This window comes from Rhynchophorus ferrugineus, unplaced genomic scaffold (assembly GCF_030347505.1).
Source record: "Rhynchophorus ferrugineus isolate W39M unplaced genomic scaffold, kcgeb_rfMv2 rfM4, whole genome shotgun sequence".
NCBI classification, from domain to species: Eukaryota; Metazoa; Arthropoda; class Insecta; order Coleoptera; family Curculionidae; genus Rhynchophorus; species Rhynchophorus ferrugineus.
In genome coordinates this window covers 21,852,376-21,875,345 of record NW_027472583.1, presented here as the reverse complement: position 1 = coordinate 21,875,345, position 22,970 = coordinate 21,852,376, and the positions used below count along the sequence as shown (strand labels likewise).

General features: G+C 31.3%; 1 protein-coding gene across 4 annotated transcripts in view; it reads right to left on the bottom strand.

Moving 5' to 3' along the window:
- The window catches only part of unc-13 (protein unc13 homolog), a 271,585-nt gene that overhangs the window by 91,920 nt on the left and 156,695 nt on the right, over positions 1–22,970 (bottom strand). For all 4 annotated transcript variants that reach the window (XM_076403193.1, XM_076403196.1, XM_076403194.1 and 1 more), the window contains exons 7-8: positions 8,615–8,689; positions 2,670–2,889 (exon numbers count right to left, since the gene is read on the bottom strand). In XM_076403193.1, coding sequence (XP_076259308.1) covers positions 2,670–2,889; positions 8,615–8,689 — 295 coding nt within the window. The remainder of the gene's footprint in view (positions 1–2,669; positions 2,890–8,614; positions 8,690–22,970) is intronic.

The window sequence follows — 22,970 nt, the reverse complement described above, 5'->3', positions numbered from 1 at the left end:
TTGGACATACTCTTCAACGTGGGCTCCGAATCATGGTCGTCGGTATTAAGGCTATCGAATTAATGACCAACTTACAGACCATCCGAGAAGACATTTGATCTAACTTAATATGGTTACTAAAGTGAGTGGGATTGTTGGTCTTTGTTGTATTTTTCACTGGTTTGAATTTTGAATGACAATTCTTCTCCTCAACAATTGAGGTAAGTAAGTTGGTTTTAATTGTTAGTATAACTAAAACAGTTAATTTGCATAATAAGTAGTTTTTGATAAGTAGTTCATTTTTTACTATCGATATGGAGTTTATTTACGATGTATTGAATTAATTCATTAACATCAAGTTATCTGAAGATTGATCTAAAAGTCAGAATGGATGATGAAATCTAAGGATTTTTCACATATTGGTAACAATCGTTCCAATGATAAATATCAACAATTGTTTGGAGTGGAGGGTCTTTAAAGCAAAATGTCCGATTATAACTCTTAATTATGATTTGTGATTCCAATTATTTTTGACGAAATGTGGTCCTCTACAACACAATATAGACAATGTCGTTCTTTTACGAAACATTTTAAATGAAAGTGAGCTTCATCGAAGGTGCTAAAATTTTTCTCTTCAAAATATAATACCAAGTTTGATGGTTTCAGCCTCTCAAACTAACGTAACGTTTTCCTAGGTACAGAACGCGTATTATTATCCCATTATTGGTTCCAACCAATACGCTGTTGTTGGTGCTATTCTGGCCCAGAACAATTCCAGTTTCCTATTTTCAAATGGTTTTCGATAATCTTGATCCATTGCTTTTTCGGAGCTGACCGCGGTGTCATTTATTTCACCGAAAGATATATCAAAGCTTTGTAACTTGCATATTTGAATTTATTCCCCAAATGTGCTCTGATTGTCGCATGACTTTCAAGGACTTTTTAATATGTTTTCGGAGAGAAACATGCAGAATTTACCTTAAGCAAAGTATCGCATTTAAAAGACCTCAGACTTACATATGTCAAACTGAAATAGACCACAAGCTGTAGAGCCACGCAAAATAATTGGCAAAATAAGTGCCTGAAAGAGGCGGATTTTAGTCTTGTTGCAATACTTCTTCTCTGCTATACGAACCATTTTAGAGAACCAAAAGCTACTGCAATTTGGTTGATTCGGCTTATTAATTCGGCTGTAGATGCCTCTTTTTTCTGTATTACTGATCACAAGTATTTGAACTGCTGTTAGTTATCATTCTTTATTACTAAGGTAGCAATGGATGCTCGGCGTTAAAAATTAGCGCGATTTGAAAAACTCTGTATACAAGGTCTTGTAATTTACTAAAATTGACCAAATCGTCATTTACTGATATACTCGTAAATCCGTTTTCAAGTTTTTATTTTCATTGATACCTTGCAGTGTTAGAATATGATTTAAATAAATGTTTATTTATATTTCATTATCTTATGACTACGGTAATGTTTAAAGATAAACTTTACCTTTTAGTGTTTGATCCTTTCTTTATCTATAAATTCACATGCTAAGTCAAAACTATGTTCCCCATTATCCATTATCAAGAATATTATGCGTATAGAGTATGATATTAGACATAGCTTGAGTTACATTACACGACCAAAACAACTAAAATAGACTTCTTTAGTCCTACGTTCGTATAGATTGACGATATTGCCAGTTCTATTGTTTATAGAGTAGATTCGTTATTTCTATTGGAGGTGTGTTGGAGTTTACCATTTAGTGTTTAAATATAGCAATAGTTTAGTGGAAAATTTTAAAATTATTAAGCGGCATTGTTTAAATTGTTGTGTTGATTTTAATTACTTCAATATTTTCATTGATGAGTTAAATCTATTAATAGATTCTATATTCTATATTTTTAAAGTACCAGTACAATTCGAACATTTTCAACACAATGAAAGACAATTTGCTAATAGCTTAGTCGTCGAAATTAAACTAATTAAGTTACAAGAGATAAAAATCACTAAGTAATACTAAGAAATTTTTTTTAGAGCATAAAATGTAAAATTAGTGTAAACAAAGCAAAAATAACTTTTTTTTTATGTTTTTTAGGTGTTAACACTAAAAACAAACAAACATATCTGTTGAATTGTAAAGTTTAGAATAAAAGAGGCTACTTCTTATAAATATAACTTAAAAATGAAATACTTATTACAAAACTAACATGCAATAGTTACATCTATTATATTTTATTGAAAAAAAAAGCACTAGACTTGGTTATCTAAAATCATGCGGTATCTATATCGTTAATAATAATGTAGAGTATTATTTATTTCAGTTTATGTAGGTTTGTGTTATTTTATGTTTTAGGTACTGTTGAGTATCATTTCTAGCGATAATGGACACCTATATCTTAAAACCTAAGACAAACTAATTAATTTTTAATATAATACCAGTAGAAACCAAAATAGCCGCTAAAAAAAAGATATAAACATATTAGTATTGAAGAAGAGCACAATAATAGAGAAATAACATACTACTGTAAATTAAATTAATATATTTAAAATAACAGTGAACAATATTCTTCGATCGATTGATATTCCCTGTGCTAACACATTCTGATACTATTGACGTTACTGATACACATCCCGTAATACGGACATCAAACCAATATTCAAATTATCTCGGTTCGAATAGAATATTCTGCATTACTTACTTTGAAGACAATCAGCATTAAGGAGGTCTTTGCATTTCTCGTGACACTTGACGCCGCATTCGGTACAGCGGACTCCCTGTCTTGCGATGCCCCAAAGTAACCCCTCGCATTCGTAACAGTAGGTGGGAGACGTGGCAGTCCAGGGCACGAAGTTGTGTGGAGTAGTGCAGCTTATGGGGTAGATCAGGGCCTGCAGAGTCTTCTTATACACGTGCATTTTCTAGGAAATAAACACTCTTAGAATAATTGTTATAATTCATGATATATAGAGATAGAGAGAGGGGGAAATGTGTAAAATGTTAAATAAAAAATGAAAACTCATTAAATATACTTTAAGTTATCATTACTTCAGTAATTACAATGAAAACTTATACTACTTAAACTGGTTATGTCAACAATAGGAAAATGTATGCGTGAATATATAGTGAATTACGATGATAGTTAGATAAATTGGCAAAAAAAGTTTTTTACTTCTCAACATCTTCTCCATTCTTTTATCTCAATACATTTAGTCCACAGTTTTTCAAATTTTCTAAGTCCTTCCAAATGTTACGTTTTCTCAAGTTCTTCAAAATAGGTATTTATATCAGTGATGACTTTTTCATTGGGCTAGAGTCTCTTACCATTCAGCCATTTCTTCTGATTTGGAAACAATTTATAGTTACGGGGGTGAAATCTGGACCACATATTGGATCGGATAGAAGTTTGTAGTTCATTTTATGGATTTTTCCCATGGTAATTACATATTTATATAACTGTCCATCGTCTTGATAGAACAATGGCTTTTTTTACCCAAATGTGGTCTATTTGCTTTAAATAAACATCTGATTCGTACAAAACAGGGAGATTTTTCATATCAAAATTTTCCCGAATAATCAGTATAACTTATGCTGGTGCGACCACAATAAAACTCATGAAATTGATGGTGCAGAGTCTTCATAGTATTTACCAAGCCTTTTGTTGGCTTCACCGCTGTCTTTTTTTTGAGCAAAAAATAATACATCAGTACATTAAAATTACCTTTCTATTTTTGGTAAAACTCTAGAGGTTGTTTACTTGTTTTGTCTGTCAATGCCTGTCAAACATAAACTAATTGATGCAGTTTGCTCAATATCTCACCATTAAAATTTAAAAAGTTACTGATTTATCAAATTTTCCTCGTACCTTTAGTTATTTTAAGTATAAATAAAAGCGAAAAAGCTATACACTACTAATTAAAAGAAAATGCCGATGAAGTTCATAGTTAAAATTGGTTTAACTACTGACTGGGGAGATGTAAAAGTGGATATTTTAATGTGGTAATGTGTACTACACAATCATATTATAAGATCAACTTGAAATCAATTGAAAGGGACACTTTTCTATAATCTGATAATAAAATTAGTATTAAAATATATTATTGACTGACAAGAATTTATGGGAATCTGTTATATAAAAAGAATTCTTTTTAAATTAAGTATGAAAAGAACTGATGATAGAAACTCTAACGATATTATGAGTTCATTTATCATTATATAAATAATTATAGTAATAATAGTTATCAGTTATTTTGAAAAACTATTTAGCTATAGCTATAAGTATAGTAAAACTAGAGACACCTTATATAATGTAAAAGTGATGCTATAAAATATGAAAATGTGTGAATTCTAGCGACATCTCTATTTGAACTAATATTAATCTAAGAAATAGGAGCAATAACGAACAGTAACGAATATTTATTGATTAATTTGTTAAACATAAATTAAAAAACCTTCAGTAAGGTGTATAAGTTACTTTCCACATACCATACATATTTCCAAGTATATATTTTATTCCTTTTAGGTTTTGAGTGGAATAATGAAACTTATGCTCAAATTAATAACTAAATCGATAGTTAATGAACACCGATTGCTTTTTAATTATACGGTAGGTTCATTAAGGAAACCTTAATGGGAGATTGTTATAGAACAATGGCATTGAGAGGAATAATGATGGAGTGATTTTTACTCCACTATAACGTTGACCACATGGGAAAATAAAAAGTGACATATCTGAACAGCAATCTATAAGACACCAAAAACTTTAAGCCAATTTAGATGTAGTTTCATGAGGAACATAAATAATAAAACATAGGGTTCTATTATTCCAGAATAACTCGTTAGTCGACTTTGGTGGACACAGTGATCAATGTAACAAAACCGTCCTACTCTTGCAATAGTTGCGGGTTCGAACTTCTTATTATTCATAGGCAAGAGTATAAATATTTTCCGACAATAAGAAATTTGCGAGAATAAAAACGTTTATTTTATTCATAAAACATTTTATTCACGTCAGTAACCAAGCTGTGTAATACCAGACGTGTATTACACATCAGATCGGAATAGTTTCTAAGTTGGCCAGTGGTCAGTCGATAGTTTTATTGTTGATGATTGTGGGTCGGAGTCCACGTTACACCACAGGTTTAGTACAGATAAATTTTAGTTGGTAAAAAGAAGATTTTAATATATATATATATATATATATATATATATATATATATATATATATATATATATATATATATTTATATATATGTATATATAAATGAACCAAGTTAAATTATACTACCTGTATAATAAACCTGTATCAGTAAAGCCTGTATAATAAAATCATATCCAATCTTTTGAGCAGTTGTGCTATAATTGTCTAGGACTATCGTACATATCGACGAAGAATTTTTTCTAATCCCCTGGACGGAAATTATAGCCCAACGGAACACAATTCGAAATCGATAGATACAATAAAAGATAATACGCCAGTAGTTTGGAACGTTATGTTTAAATGGAATTTACTACATGTACTTTGAGGACCGTTGGGCTAGATATACTGGAGGAAATTATTGTAAATAGGATACATTCTCAGTTTCATATCGTGTCGGTTTTTCTCCTCACAATCTAGGTAATTGGCATTTATATTGTAAATTTGAGATCTTTACGACACCGTGGTTTTTTTGAAATGCATTGACACTTATTTCAATTATCTATTTTACGAATTTAAAAAGTCTTATATAAACCTATATTGTAACAATAGAATCTAGTGTGCAATCAAACATTATTAGGACCTTGTGTGTATGTGTAATATGATAGCACTACTGTCTAATAGATTGAATTACTAAGACTAGCAGTTATAGCTCTGATTTATTGATTGCAGCTTGGAATAGTAATATGTATGTATATGGATTTTAGTCACGTTAACCTCTTGGATTATATAGTCACTGGACCTACAATTTAACATGGGCTCCAAAGCACATTCGTCGGCATTAAGCCTACCAACTGGCGAGTGACCAACTTTGGAGATCTTTCGAGAACCCCGGTCTTACCCAGCTTGGTTACTGGCGTAATTTTGCACTCTTGCGTAAGGATAATTACAAATTTTATGCAATCACAAACATAACCACTATGCCTCAGCAGGATTCGAACCCGTGACTATTGCAACAACAGCAGAACCGTCCTGTCTCTTTTACCACTGCGCCACCAAGCCGGCTATGAAATTGTTATAGAGGAATTTTGAATACATCGTTCATTTGTTATGTTACAGATGATTTGAAGAAATCCGTATATCAGGAACTTTTTTGAAATTTTGCCTACTTTTTGAAACTCAAACTTTCTCTAATACTAACTATACATAACAATAATAATAATAATACTCTGCTGGAGTTTGGAGTATTTTAGGGTGTATTTTCCCTACCTTGGACTTTGGAACAACCAAAGTTTATCAAATTACTCTACTGCTTATATATTAGGTGGTTATACCTATATTGATAATCTATTTAAAAGTGATAATTTTGATGTTAATGAGAAAGCACTCCTTGGAGGTCCAAATAAGGTTGGTTGCTGGACCAGAACCCTCCTTAAGATCTCAAAATCCTTTCAGATATATTAGAAATTGTTGAATCAACTATTTCCAGATGCTTACATGTCACAGGAAAGATTTAAAATGAGGAACAATAGCTACGAAGTGACGAAGCGTTTCAATAAGACGGTTTCATTGCATGCCAGGTAAAAAGACAAAATTTCTTTAGCGCATTATAATTGGCGGTGGAAATTTATTTCAACAATACTAAGCGCAAAAAGTCATGGGTTCGGTCAGAAGAACCATCCACGTCGGCACTGGTGTAACGGAAAGTGGAACATTCATGGCCATAAAGTCTTGTTGTTCATACTACAAAGAACTGAACGACGTATTATTTCAACAAGGGGCAATAAAGTGCATAATAGACGCAAAGTTATCCTGATGTATGACAACTTTCGGATAAATGTTGAAAAAGTTGAAAGGGTGAAAGATAGTTTGTTGCAGATGTAGCACCTTCTGATTTCCACTTGTTCAGTCGATGTAGCATGGCTCTGTTGATAGTGCGAAATTGGCGAGATTGGATTGCTGCCAGGTCAAGATAGTTCATTCGTCACGGTATTGCGATATCACCAGAAAGATGGGAAGAAGTTTCACAAAACTATGGAAGAAGGATTGGTTTCAAAAATAATATTTCGATTAATATATATTTTACCAACCTCTACTAATGTTTTTTTTAAGTGAAAATTGTAATACAATTAAACATACTGACCTAATATTACGGACATTTGGGTAAAAATATTGAAGTTTAGTGAATTATAAAAGGATTATTATCATAATAAAAGGTTATCTCCACCTGCTTGATAGTCACAAATCATTTTATTGGAGCCAAAACTTGTCCAGACGACATAATGAGCAGGTAAATGAGGATATTTAGTAATGAGGATATTTAGAAATATTCGAGTTTCAAGGTCTAATTTAAATTTTGAAGTGTCAATGTATTAAGGTCTTGTTTGCATTTGAATATGCTCCTTAACGTACCAACATCTCCAATTCGCCCGACGGTTCGGTTGGCATTCCCAAATACAGAAAACTATCCAGGAAGGTTTGGGGATAGCAGGCTTCCTGTCTCCATCAAATGCTTATTTTACAAAATGTTAATTCGGTCCGTACTTCTCTACGGATCTAATGTCTACTTCAAGTTTGTTACATCCAATCAGGTGAAATGGCTTCAAATTTTCCAAAATAAGCTCCACAGGAGAATCTTAAACTCTCTATGGATTGTCAGAAATAATCAAATTCATAGGGAAACTGACACTCCAGAAATCAAGCACTCCATATCTCAATCATTCCACAAACAACAACTCAGTTCAAGTTCTTCTGAAAACGTGCTTGTTTGCGAACTAGTCGACATGCTGGGAGCTTAGCACTGCGTCACCGCTAACCTCCCCCTTTTCCAGGCTGAAACGACCTTGTCCGTCGCCGCAGTCATACCTTTTGCCCCGAGTTCGCGAATCAATAGTTAGTTTCACTATGTGTTAATTCACCGGGTCCTCGTGCCCAATAACGTCTGCCAGATTAGAGGGTGCCATATCCCCAAATTTAATGCAGTAGCAGTAGCGACCCACAGAGGTCAACTGTGAAGCGGTTTCGGTTTAGTGTATTCGTAAGCACAGAGGCAGTCCCACATAACTCGGTCCAACTTGTTACTCCAGGGCAAGTATCCGCAACTGGGTATGCGTCATTCATTCCACGGCCTGGTTTTAGGCCAGAACAAAAAAAAATTGAATACGCCCAAAATATGACCAGAATAAAGCGGAATTATTTGTTTTCATAGCTACAAATTATTTGGCTTATAGTCTAGTACATTTAAATTGTAATTAAGTGCAATAAACCAATTGAAACAGGTTCTAAGTTGATATTTGGATGTCAAACTTGTTTTGTCGTGTTTCAAAACTGGCCCACAGCTTTTGTAGTTATGACATAGAATAATAAAAGAACGATAATAATCAACCAGTGAATTGTTATTATTTTATAACAATAATAAATTAATTAACTGGTTCTGTGTAAAAAATAATACAGTGTATGCGTATTACAGATTAATAAAATTGAATAATAACAAAACTTACTAAACTTACCAATTCTTCATCATTCAACGTGGCTCTAGGAACCGCCGACGTTAATCCTGCGTTTCGCTTAGTGGCTGCCATAGTCTGGGAAAACACAAACATCATTTGAAGCTTCCAATATCAAACCCGAACTATATCGGTGAAATTAAAACCTAAATCGCTACAGTTTCATCTAGTGAAATTGATTGTAAACTTACTCTATCAAAAATCTGGATAATTTAAATAGCAAAAAAGCTCGTTCCATAAAAGCAGGTTCCAACTAGAGGGTCAATGAAATTTTGTTTCTTTTTTCTGATTGTTTACATAAGGTGGTTGCATTGGTGATGTCGTATATAGATATTTTTAATATATATATATATATATATATATATATATATATATATATATATATATATATATATATATATTAAACGAAATTAATACGAAAAAAATTAATCATCAGTACATCCACGTATATAGTATTATATCTAAGTCTATAAATAGAATTTCAGGATTAGATGTTTTGAATAATTATGTTAAAACGAATTATATCTTCATATTTCTAGTTCCTCTATATTTAGAAAAATCTAATCCTAAAATGTATAAAAAGAATTGTATTCTGTAAGAAATATTAGTGTTTATAAGTCTGGATGGTGATAGTGTCTAAGTCTTTCTCTGGTTGATCTATTATGGATGATATTAACAGTTTTTACATGTAAATAAAAACTTTTTACAAAAGAATTGGTTATGTACAGGACTTACGTTATACAACTACTTTGTCTATATCACGACAGACAATTACGTGTGGATAATAGATTATAGGAAAACGCATTTATCATGGAAATGGATAGTTTTATTTTATATACTAGTACATACATTAAACAGAACAAATACATCCATATCCACTAAAAGCAATAAGGGTTATTACGTCCAAACTACTCCAGTAAAATTTACCCTGATTAAATAAAAATTGAAAGCAATTGTCTGGAATTGTATACAAAGGGTAATTTTCACTATAATATGCACCATGCAGTGTTATAAATATAGGATGTCAGCGTGGGGTGGGTACACATTTACAAACATATATTTCGGTGTTGACCGTAGCAACAAAAATGAGATATTTTAATAATGAACATGCATAAATTCAAAATAGAAATGTCTCAATAAAGAACAAACCTTGTTTTACTGATTATAAACATGAACAGCAGTGCAGATGATAAAATAGTGGTTAAGCAAAGAGATCTATTTTCACGTAAAACGTCGTAAAAAATTCCCCATATTAGATAAAGTGATACTAGTCGTAAATAGGAACATTAAATAGTTAAATAGTTCTTAAATAATTCGATTGATTTAATCGGTCCAACGAAAAATAGTCAAAATGTTATAAATTTATAGTATTTTTATACTTTCCATGATTTTGTTCATGAAATAAAATTGTCAGTTTATCAATATTTTGGATCCAATTCTTACTATTTTAGTGTAATAATAGTAAATTAGTGAGCTTAATTCAACAATTGATAATACCATCGTTTGATAAAGAGATTCAAGTGTTAAAACAATTCTGTTAAAACATATGATTTATTTGGATATTGGGGCATCAAGTATATGATATTTTCACAGGATATAAAAATAACTGGTCCCACAAATCAATTCAAAGGTTTTTAAGCACTCAAAATGTCAGTGCTGCTGCATGGTCCCGATTCATCAGTCTTAATATTAAACTTCTTATACTTTTTCATTAAGAATACATTCCAAGGGAAATATTTTTAGGCTTCTGAAAGTTTAAACATTTAATCTCGGTTGGATATCGGCGGAATTACAATCTCAGTTGGATATAGGTCCAACGTAAATGCAAAGAGAGCTGTTTGCAGCTTAGTTAATTGACTCAAATGTATACTTCCAAGAGTTTGTGCCAAATGGGAGAGTTGCAAAACCCGCAAAGCTGATGTGATGATAAGACAACGTATAGGACAACAGATGAACACATGTTTTTTATAGATTGTACGGTTATAAAATTTGCGGGAATCCTAAACATACTATGTTAAGTATAAATGTCGAATAACCTATTTAGATCGGCGCCAAAACAAGACATCCACTTATAGAATGTTCTCCTCTCTAAGAATGTTACCTGTCTGGTAGGTATGAAAGGAATGTTTTGTTATTTTATAAGAAAACTATTCAGTATTAGAACGTTGAAAATGACTGAATTTATATCGAGTAAATAGTATTTGTTCATTTGCATTACTATTTTGCGTTAAATTGATGAAAAAGGCGACCGAAGCTTATTGCAACCATACTCCATCGGTTTTAACATATGAATTCTGGACAGCCAAAAAAATTTTGAAGACAAGAATTTGAAGGTATTTTTCGATGAAGTCGCTATCGACTAAAACTGCTGCATTTGAACATTGCGCGGAATACGAGCAAAGACACAACACTGTTTTTCTTTAGTATCCTTATTTATTAGCATTATAATGCTTGACTACATGTCGCAAAACTGGTAAAAAACATCAAAATTCGGCAATTCGTTGACACCCTCAACAGATACATCGTTCTTTTGAGATAGAGTCCGTAAATTGCCTGAAAGCTGCAAAAAGTAAGGGATATCGATGGACAATATTTTGAATAAAATACATTGTACCGATTGTTCAAAATTAGGCTTGACAAAAAATTCTTTAAAACTTTAAAATATTGGGCAAACTGAGCAAAAAACTTGAATAGATTTGATTGACCATTTATTTGATAAGAAAAGCTCATACTGCTACATAACAACGCTTGAAGTCATGTTGCTCGAGTAAAAACGAGATACCTTTGACATATCATTAAGGCGGCTTGGTTCAAACAGTTCAACATTCTGAGCGATTTGTTATTCTCAGATAAATTATTCCAAGCATATTGATTTAGTTCTTTGTTGTTTATTTTTTATATAAAATAAATTTTCTGTAACAATTAACCATTAAACCGTAACCATAGTATTTATAACATTTTTTTTGCTATTTAGGTAATTTGCTGTAACATCTCCTTACTATTTTACTGTGAGCACTTTATTAGACATCTGGAGAATACTAATGTAAATAATTTTGACATGACCGATAGAACCGACAAGATATAAGACTTGTTTTTGTATGCGCTGGGGAATTAGCCAATTACGGTTAAAAGGAAACAGTCCCAAACGAACTCACAATTACAACGGTTTGGTAAATAAACGCCGTTCGTTTGGTAGGGTTTCGTGTAACTTTTTTCAGTTGCGGTGAGCTGCCGTCACATTTTTCTATTTTCCGAATACGCTTTGTATTCGACAACAATATAATGTGCTAAATTGTTTGACGTGAAAATAGACGGGCGAAAAAAGTAAGCGAGATAGAGCGAAGGCAAAAAAGAGATGGAAATAGAGAAAAAACTAACAATCTAATACCTTGAGCACCTGGAGATTTTTGGAAGCGTCGAGGGCACAACCATCAAATAGAGAGAACAAACAAACACAGACACGTTAGTAAGTGGTATTTGCGAGGAAGGCAATGGCGTCTGTATGAGTTTTCTCTCAAAGGGATCCAGTCTATTTATATTATATTACAATGATAGAGGAATGTTTGAGTAAACGCTCGCAGGACAGGTAACTTTAAATTGTTTGATGTAGTTTTAATTTTTTTTATTTACCTCATGATATATACTAAAATAACCTAAGAGGGAATACAGAGTTGTTGGTTATATTTACTTACCACTTATCACTTCTTTGCTTTAAAACAAGTTATTAATTTATTAATTTTGAGTCAGAATACTTCACCGTTACTACATTGTTTCACTTCTTTATAATTCCAACTAAAATTTGTTTTACTTATCAATTTAGGTATATTCGAAGTGTTTCGAAAAACATAATTTAAGCTCGTTTAATTTCGTATTTTGTTAGACATTAGTCTATTATAATTAGTTCAAGTTACCTGTTTATTTAGAGTCTTCAACCAATATATAATTTTGTTCAATACAGTTGATTTAACGTTAGGTTAAACATATGAGGATCTCTATTTTATATCTAGAAACCATACTTTGAAAATATTAAAACTACATCTGTTTTATAATTGGAATACTTTTAATTTTTTGGGGGTTGTTGAAAGGGTTTAAGAATCATAAAAACGCCAATGAAAGGAAACTTTACAAAAATTTACATTTAATTCCGAACTGCGCTTATGTTACGTTGTTTTGTTAAAATATTTACTGAAGCTTATTTTTAATTTTATACACATACGTATATTTAAATATAGATTTTTTGCTTCTAATATTATATTAATTACTCTTACTATGTTTTGTATTTCGACTTAAAAATATATGCTCTGCAAAGAAACTAATAAACTAATTGGAGTAAACTTGCTATTTATATTTACAAATAAAAATTTAAAAAATATATTTATATAACATAATCTATTTTGATACTATTTTATCTTACAACTCTCAATTTTTCTTAAAACAATGTCGCTTAATGAATAAATGCGTTATACCTTGTATTAAGTTTTTAATAAATATCTTATACAGTAATCTAGTTATATTAGATATTTTAGATAAAAGTACACACAAATACTTTTTTTGAAATGACCACTGTAACAAAAATGGTTTTGTTGATAATATTATATATAAAAGATAAAAGTATTTATCATTCATGCAAAATGCACTGAATCCACTTTTTATGATATCTTAAAATTATTTTCTCATGGTAAAATTAAAGAATAAAAATAATGAAATTGTGAGGATTGGTATTGTAGGGATACGTACATATTAAAATTTTGCTTTTGAATTTTTAGTTTCAATATTTTGTTTCAACTTTTTTTCAATTGCACTCTGCATTAAGAAGAATACCAAAATATATACTATATATATATATATATATATATATATATATATATATATTCTCGCGTAGTATTGCTTTGAATGTACTAAATTAATAGTATTGGTATTACTTTTAGATGCTTGTATACTATATTGTTCACTGTACTACTGGAGATTTTTGTGTGGGTACATGGTATGAATTCATTTATTTTTCTATTTATTTTTCAATCAAGGATCTAAAAGTCAATGTTTGTCAATTTACTTTTAAAATGGCCTACCCTTAGTTCCTTGTATGTACTACTAGTTCTTTCAAATTAATTTTTATGTTTTAACTTATATTGAATTGAGGAATACATACTGATGTATTTTCTCGCACTCGACTTGCTTGTTAATTAATCCAAGTAAGTAGGAAAAGTAGTAATAAATTAATTGTAAATTAAGATTTTACTAAACGTATTTAATAAAGATGTTATAAAAAAAACTTATATGCATGCGTTACCAATATGCATATTTTGAAATCAGATGCATTAGACATTATTTTATTATTACAGTTTTGCTATAACAATTCTTCTGTAGAGCCTTTCTAGGCATCTACTGACCATACTGTTGAATTGTGGTATTGGTAATGCTTTCCTAGTTCGTATCTACTTTTATAGAGTAATTGCATTTGCAAGATTTGGGTTCAAGGGAATTTATCAGAGTTCCATCATAACTGCATCAACTGCTTTCGAATTTCTATAGTGCTACTTATTATGGAGTTTTTCGCTGGCGTAACAAAATACTAAGGAAAACCTCGTAATAAAAAACCTAATGCTAATTTATTTTTTAGATGCTTTTTCCTTAGCTTTGGAGGTTATAGAATTAGTTCTTAACAAGAGTTGTTTATGCCCGTTCAGCAACAAATGATTTTTTTGAATCGTAAAACAAGAATGTGAAGCTCATCAGTAACAGTTATAAGCTTTATTAACAACACTAAGTTATGACCTATTCCGTTAGTTCAAAAAATCGTAAAGCCGTTTCGAATTCATTGAATCAATTGAGGAGGTTGAAATAGAATAAGCCTATTTGCACTTTAGAAGCGAATTTACCATTCCAGAAATCGAATTGAGTAACTGTTTCGAAGATTAGACACAACATTGATATAAATATATATTCAAAGACATTCTCTTGACGAAATTTGTGACGAACTAAATTAAAAGGCTTACTTTTTTGATCACAGTAGCATGATTTTACTAGTATATTAAGAGTAAAAGTAAATAAATATGTTATCCCACATTTACGAAATTGTTTTTCTTTTAATCAATTTTAATAGTGACGTACTATCTGACGTAAATGCTTTATTGACATAATTTAATCTTTTTCATTACGCATAGTTAGGAGAATTCGACCCCGCAACTTTCGGTAAACGTCAAACCGAACCGCTTTATCATCCCTCTCGTCTTGTGCTAAACGACGATAAAAATAATTAAACTACATTTCATGAAGTCAAAGCGTGGGCGGTAAATTTTTTTGTAATTACCGCACGATTTGTTCACTTGAAGTGGCAAATAAATTTTTGCAATGCTACCCGCTATTTGTATAAATCACTTGTCACTGGAGCACGCCCGCTGTTTAAACAGGGCGGGGTGAGCTCGGTTTAATATTGTGGAGCCGAGGAACTGTGTTTGGAATTTATTATTTTGGTTAATATTAATTTTACTTTAGTTTTATTCCTTGTTGGAAGACATAAATATTACACTTTTTCAGTAACATTAATTTTACCGTTTAAACTATATTTTTAGTTAACAAATATCTTTAATATGCAGTATTAAATGAATGAAAGAATATGTTTTCCCTCCCTTTTATTTTGCTGGAGACAATAGTTAGTTCGTTTCATTATAAATTAATTTTAAAGGATTTACAACAGGTGGTGTTATTGTGTATTAAATTGCATTGGGTATATTTCTAACCAACCTTACGTTCACATCATGGCAACACTTCTCAGTATGTGTCATTTCCTCGAAGTGTGAACAAACATTTTTTTCAGTGCGCGGATAAGGTCTGAATTTGTACCGAGTAATTCACATTTGGGGGAAGTTTTACTTTTTACTAGGTCGTCGAATGCTGTGTAAACGTTTTAAAAGTTTTGATTTTAATACAGACGACAAAGAGCGTTCTGGACAGACAAAAGCATTTGAAGATGAGGATTTGAAGGCATTCCTTGAAATGGATTCGTGTAAAACGCAAAGAGAATATGCAGAATTGTTAGGAGTAATACAATAAGCCATTTCCAATCACTTGACAAACATGAGAGCGATTCAAAAGTTTGGATATTTTGTGCCGTATGAATTGAAGTCAGGAGACATTGAAAGGCCTTTGGTCATGTGTGAAATGCTACTTTAACAACAAAATTCGAAAGATCTCGTATTGCTATTAGTGGTGAAAAGTAGATCCATTACGATAACTTAATTGTCACCTCATAATCAACGCTTATGAGGTGGTGTCCATTTGCATGACAACGCTCGACCACATGCAAAACCGATGAAAGTATATTAAAATCGGAGGCTCTATCCCACCTGCCTTATTGTCCAGATCTTGCTCCTTCTGATTACTACCTTGCATCTTACGAAGATACAAGAAAAGTGTCTATAGTCTCAAAAAATATATCCCTCTTTTGAGATGGAATCCGTAAATTGCCTGAAAGATGGGAAAAAGTAACGGCTATCGATAAACAATGCTTTGAATAAAATACATCAACCACTTTCGCTGTTTTTTCACCTAAAACCATAAAAAAAAATTTTTAAATGTGAAGTGATATTTTAAAATATTCGTTGAATATTCTAGTTTGGAAGATTATCGGTCTTACTTGTTCACGTACAATTCAGAAAGTAATTGTTAAAGCATCCTTAGGTAACGTTTTATTGAAAAGAAGTGTGTTTCATAAATAATTAAATTATGAGGAATATAATTCGAGAGAAACAATATAACGTTAAATGTTAAACAGTTGCCAATGTATAATAATACGCAATAAAAAATAAGAAATCGTAAAAAATACTGGGTCTACTTAATATGCTGACTCTCAACTCTGCAAGGGCCTATAGATCTAATAAATAGAAATTTTGATATATAACACAAACCTTTGAAAACGGCTTGATTTATCATTAATATTTTTTTTTTCGGGACATTTCCAGACTTTCAGCCGTATTGGTCAATTCCTTGGGTTTGAATTATATAATTTTTTATTTTGAACTTTATTAATGTAATGAACTATATTAATGTAGTAAAACATAATTTTAAAACTTTACGGTATATAGTTATATGATTACAAAAATTATAATTACAATATATACATTATTAAATTACTTCAAAACTTTCACAATAATCAATTATAATAAATCAGTTTTTTAATAGTTATTATTTTATTATTTAATCTAATATCGGATTTTGGCACATGGTTTAAATATTAGTTGTTGATTAAGGAGGATGATGGTTAACGGAAGTTACTTGCGTGTTATATTTTATTAACTAATTGGAGTAAGGAAACGTCCTTAATTATTGAAAGACTTTGTTTACTGATTTTTGTAAATGGTGTGTTGTCCTACACTATTCTGTTAGCCCATTTAAATATGAAGACAAAAATATCATACGAATACCCTTAGTTACTTGGTTTGGTTTGGTCAACTTGGTTAAAATTAATAATTAAGAAAAATATATGAGGTATATTTTAGATTTTGTTTGAATATATACATACTTTATTAAAGACTAAAGTAAACATATAATTGAATAATATTCCATTACTATAAGTTCAAAAATGCCTGAAACGTAATAGCGAACATTACTCGATCTATGAATGAGAACAGCTTAGACATTGTTATTGGATCCTATTCTTCACTATTACTATAAAGATTTATTGTGACATCGTGGATAAATGTACGTGATCTCATCTGGAGTGAGTAATGGGACTGAAATTAGAAAATATATGGACAAGAACAAATACTGTATGAACATAAATATCACACTGTATGTGTGAAATTTTAAATTTGAATTAATCCGACCCTGCATCAAAATATTTTGAAACATTATTAAAATTTTAATTAAATGAACAAACATAATTAAGACTTGAATTAGAATATTGCTATTTTTTTTTGGCATACCTAATACATTAATTTCAATGAGACAAAATTATCAATAATATAAAAATTCTCGATGTAAATATATTTTCCTTTTAGCATATTTCTCATTATTTCATTATTCACGACGAACATTTTTGTTTTCATGTCTCCATGACTCCAGAAAGTTACATTTTCCAGACACAGGGTTTTTATTTCGTTAAAATGTCGTAGTAATAAAAGAAGTTTTTTTGCATTTTTCCCTCGACTGAACCCTCGGGGAATATGTATTCGAACGGACATTAACAAAATATGTCATATTATTAGGTACTGTCTTAATGAATTCTTAAACATTTTGCATTAGTATATTCATAAAAAAAATATGTTCAAAGTATCTTGGATCATATTATAACAATGAAAAACGTCTGGGTAGATTATTACCAATTTATTAGTAGTACCAAAGGAACAAGGATATAAGATATATTAGATAATATAAATACTATTGCAAGATAATAATGGTTGAGAATTTTTTTACAAATATTTTACTTTCATCACATTCTAAAATTTAAAATTTAACTGATATTAGCGTGACAAAGAAAATTGTTCACTCTTGAACGTGCTATAGTGTGTAATGAATTCCTTTTGCCGAATCAGGCTATATATAAGGAATCTTATTTGAGTACTATCGTTGTTTGTGTGAAGCTAACTTCAAGAGCCCGGAATTATAGACCAGCAACTCCATAAATAATAAGTTTTTTCATATCCATAATAAATATAATACGTATTTGCATACACTATTGAATTCAAATAATTGAACTCATATCATGAGGCAACCGCCCTATCGCTCGGATTTAGTTTCATCGGATTTCTGGTTGACCTGAACTAAATCTATAAAATCGTCTCAAATATATCGTTTTGAGTTGATTGAGCAGATTAATACCGGAGATTAGAAACCATTTCAGAAACTGAAATTCATAATTGTTTCGAAGATTGCAAAAAAGATTATATGTGGTGTATCCAATGGAGATTACTTTGAAGGGGATGAAACATAATTGGAAAAAGAAATAACTCCTTTGATTTTTGATTTCAAGTCTGTTTTTTATTACAAAATGTTGTATTAGTATCTCTATAACTTATTATTCATCATTTAATAGTTAAATTGTTTAGAAATTGCATTTTATTAACAATAGGAAAGTGTTGACGATGTTCCAGGAATTCGAATGATTTAAACTGTTGAAAAACTAATGTGTTACAAAGTATTTCCAATTTTATGCAAGTTTGGAGCTGAATTACCATTTATGTGGTAAAGTCATAACAATAAAAAAAAGCTATTGAATATTTAAGGTTACTAAAAACAGAGCAGTAGATCAGAAACCAAAGCATTTTTTATTGCATAGTATTTTTAAAATTATGAAAGCTTGACGGCTACAGTTTGTTGATTTCGTACATAGTCGAAATATATTTTTTTATTTTAGGGTCTTCTTTTTATCAACTAGGTTTTATCTGGACAGGACCGGATTTAAACTGGGCTCCGAACCACGACCCTCGGCATTAATTCTACCGACTGGCGAGTGACCAAGTTGGAGGTCATTTCAGAAGACATCCGGTCTTATCCAGCCGGGTTACTGCACAATATTTAAATAATCACAAACACAAATTTACGACCATGCCTCAGCATTTGAATCCGTGACTATTTAAACACCAGGTAGACCATCCTGTCGCCTTTATCGCTACGCCTAACAAGCCGGCGGCCTAAATGTGAAATAACACTGGAGGAGGTATTGTTGATTTCAAATGAAAATATTCAGTGAAAGACTAATTAAAGAAAGTATTTAGTGGGACTAATTAGAAAATTTTCGAATATTGAACTAACAGTGATTAAAATAATGGAATAGCAATCTGGTAAAAAGTTAATATCGAAGGATTCATTCAGCCCGAGGCACCTAAGGCGTTTTGTACTACTGACAGAAGCTATGTGTCCTTTTCACGTGTCATAGAGACAGAAAGTGCCTTAATGCTTCTTAAGTGCCTTATTGTTTAGAATCAGAGAATATCAGTAAAATAGAAATACTGAACAAATTAGTGTCTGTGTTGGGTCTTTGGCGTTACCCACAAGAATTTCAAGAATGTCGTTACAGCCTATACTCACTAAAGATCTGGGTTTATTTCTAGTCTGATAAATACACACACATACATAGCACAGTAAAGCCGGCTTGGTAGCACCAGTATTCATTACTACGATATTGCTAAGGTAATCACAGGTTCGATTACCGTTTGGGCATGTTTTTATGTCTGTGATTATCCTTAGGTAAGAGAGTAAAATAAGAAATGAAAACCATCCCAGTTACGTCAGTAATCAAGCTTGGTAAGTCCGGATGTCTTTTGGGATGGTCTCTAAGTTGACCAGTTGTCAGCCGGTAGACTTGATGCCGAAGAGAGTACACCGAAGTCCAGAAACATATCGAGTTCAGATTAACCCTTGTTGGTTAAATGGAGACTCTACAATATAACAAAATATATAGTAGTTGAGTACAATTGTCATGTTTGGGCTTCTGGGCTTCAGACAACCCACGTGTTACTGTCGGGGACTTGTCAGGCCTTAGTTCTTAGAGAATGAGGCTGACCTAAGGTTACTGTTACTTAAGATCGACGATGTTGATGTGAATGATATGTTATTTTAACAAGACGATGCCATATATTATACAGCATGTCAAACAATAGAGTCCAAATTTTCGATAAAATTTATCAAAAATGTACCATTTTGATTAATTATATTACGAATTAAAAATATGTAATGATGCATTTACTAAATTATTTTTGGTTTAGGTATCAAGGTCTTCACGAAATTAAGCTTCAATAAATATTTTCCTCATACGTTTCCATCAAGACAAACAAGTTGGTTTTTCTTCATCTATAAGCGCAATCCGGACGTTTTTTTTTCTATGGCAAACAAACCGGCATGGCGGACGACCGATAATTCAATCGATCGATCCGCGCAACACTCACGGTCGAACGTGTTTGTTTACCATAAGCCACAGTATGATATATCATGTCGTGTCGACGACCATTCAGATGGATGCGGTTCGATTCGTAGATTCCGAATCGAGACCAATTCTATTTAAAAATCGACAAATGTCCGCCGAAGTTTTCGCGAATGTTATCCGTCAAATTTAATCAAATGGACCCGGTTAATTAGCGTTTTCGTATAGTCGATCGCTACGTGCCATACGTTGCTGATTTATTTCGGTCGAATTTATTAAATTGAACTTGGACGATGGTCGACGCGCATGATTAATAATACAAGGTTATTGGTAGAATGGACTCATCAAGCACGGGTTTATTAGCGCGGTTATAACGAGATGACATAAGTTTGCCCAAGCGGCATATATTGCTCAGTTACCTATAATATATTTTGGCTATACGGACGGTTAAATGTAACTCTTCTGGTTGCATTTGGAGTATAATGAAAACGTTATTTCACACACAGTATCAATCAAGAACCTTATTGTTCAGTTGGGTTTTGACATCCAGGGTTCAGTTCCTCAATAAATTAGGATAATTCGTTGTATTTTCAGAAGATTACTTCGGATATTGCCGAAAATTGAGATTTTTTATTGATATAGTTTAACGTTTTATGATTTAGATACATTAATAATTAATAATAGATCAAAATTGTTATGTTAATTGAAAGCCTGTTAGGAATTAAACACTTATGATTATATATTTTCTTGGCAATAAAGACCAAATACTCCATCTTTAAAATTTGATAAATACATTATTGTATTAAATAGAAAATATTTAACTATTAAACATAATTTTACATTATAAAACCAAATTATAATAATGATATATCCGTTGTAAATATATTTCTCATTATAATATTCTTTATTATACACTCGTAATTAGTGTTACGTTTTGTTTATTGGTTATTATTCGCCGCTTTATTGGAATTTAATGTGAAACAACGTATTTTTCTAGACTCCAAACACAACGGTGAAAAAACAACAGCTACAATAAGGCCATTGTCAACATAACCTTGTACTTTTTCAATTTTATTCTATTTTATAGATAATTTCCATTTTAATTAAATTATACGTTCTTTTGCGTTTATTGAAAAATATCCCCTGTTTTATAACACAACAGTAGGAATAGAGGTATAGAAGGTCCTATACAACGTCATTATTTCTTATTTAACAATGGTACAGTCAAACGAAAAGGAAAAAAATAAAAACGAACGAAATATTTCGCTTAGATTTTCGTATACGTTTTTTTATATTTCTGCTTTTGTCACTGTCATATTAAACTCATTGCAAGGCGTCTTACACTTTCTCGTCGGAAAACGATTGAATTTGATTCTACGACAATGACCGAGAATTCCAGGAATGCCATTTTTATCTTTGATTTTTATCCAGACAAAAAGAATACATCGTTGTCTAGCTATCAAACTTGTTCTGCTGTTTGTTGTTGGAGCAAAACTTGAGAAAGAGTTATACAATTAAGGGAATTGTCCGTCTGGTGAAAGTTTCGACATTGGTATTCGCAATTCCGTTTTCGATTGGTGGAAACTTTTTGATCTCGTTATAGGTTCTATTAATTGGTTTGATTTTAAATGGAGATATCCCTTTTGATTTTGGGATAGACGTTTTATACAGGGTGGCGGTTAAAATATACTATAGTATATTTATTGGTTTGATATTAATAGTGAGTTATTTATATTTTTAAAAAGGTTGCAACACAATGCTTTTTGTGTACTGAAAACAGGTTGAGTATATGAGAATATTTTAAAGAATTTCATTGAATAATTCTCTAACCTTATGTTAGATAGCATCGCTATTGACAGATCTATATGATTTGTGAATGGTAGTTATTTTCCGACTACAACATATATTTTTAAAATAAACATGCAACACAAAATGTGTAGTCCTTCCAATAAAGAAGCCAATACACATCATCAATGCCGTCGAATATATTCAAAGTCAGTTTGTAAAAATGTAAAATTCGTTTTAAACTCGGAGCGGATCTTTCGTTCTCATTTTACTAATCAGCATTACTCTTGTTAAAAAGAGACATAATTTGGCTAGAAAAGAGACAGCATTTGGCGCTTGTTTTGATAAATATTTAACTTTAAATAGTCAGACTGACTAACTAGTGAGGTAAGTATTGATACTGTTAAATATCAAGTTGCTGCTGCTCTACAACTGAAAAATTAAAAACAATATAATCTTGGATTGACTGAAAAGAAACCGTCCTCATACGAACCGAAATTTGTGAAATGTATTAAAACAGTAAGTAGTACTATACAGTAGCTAAACTAGTGGTACTAGTAATCGGAGAAAACTGTTAGTGTAGAAGGTATCCATAGAATACTTGGAAATATGTAGCTCTTCGAGGAATCTATAAACTCATCTTCTTACGCAGTTGGGAAACATAGGATATAAATGAGGTAAGAATTAGCCTTACAAAGAAGGCTAACAGAATTT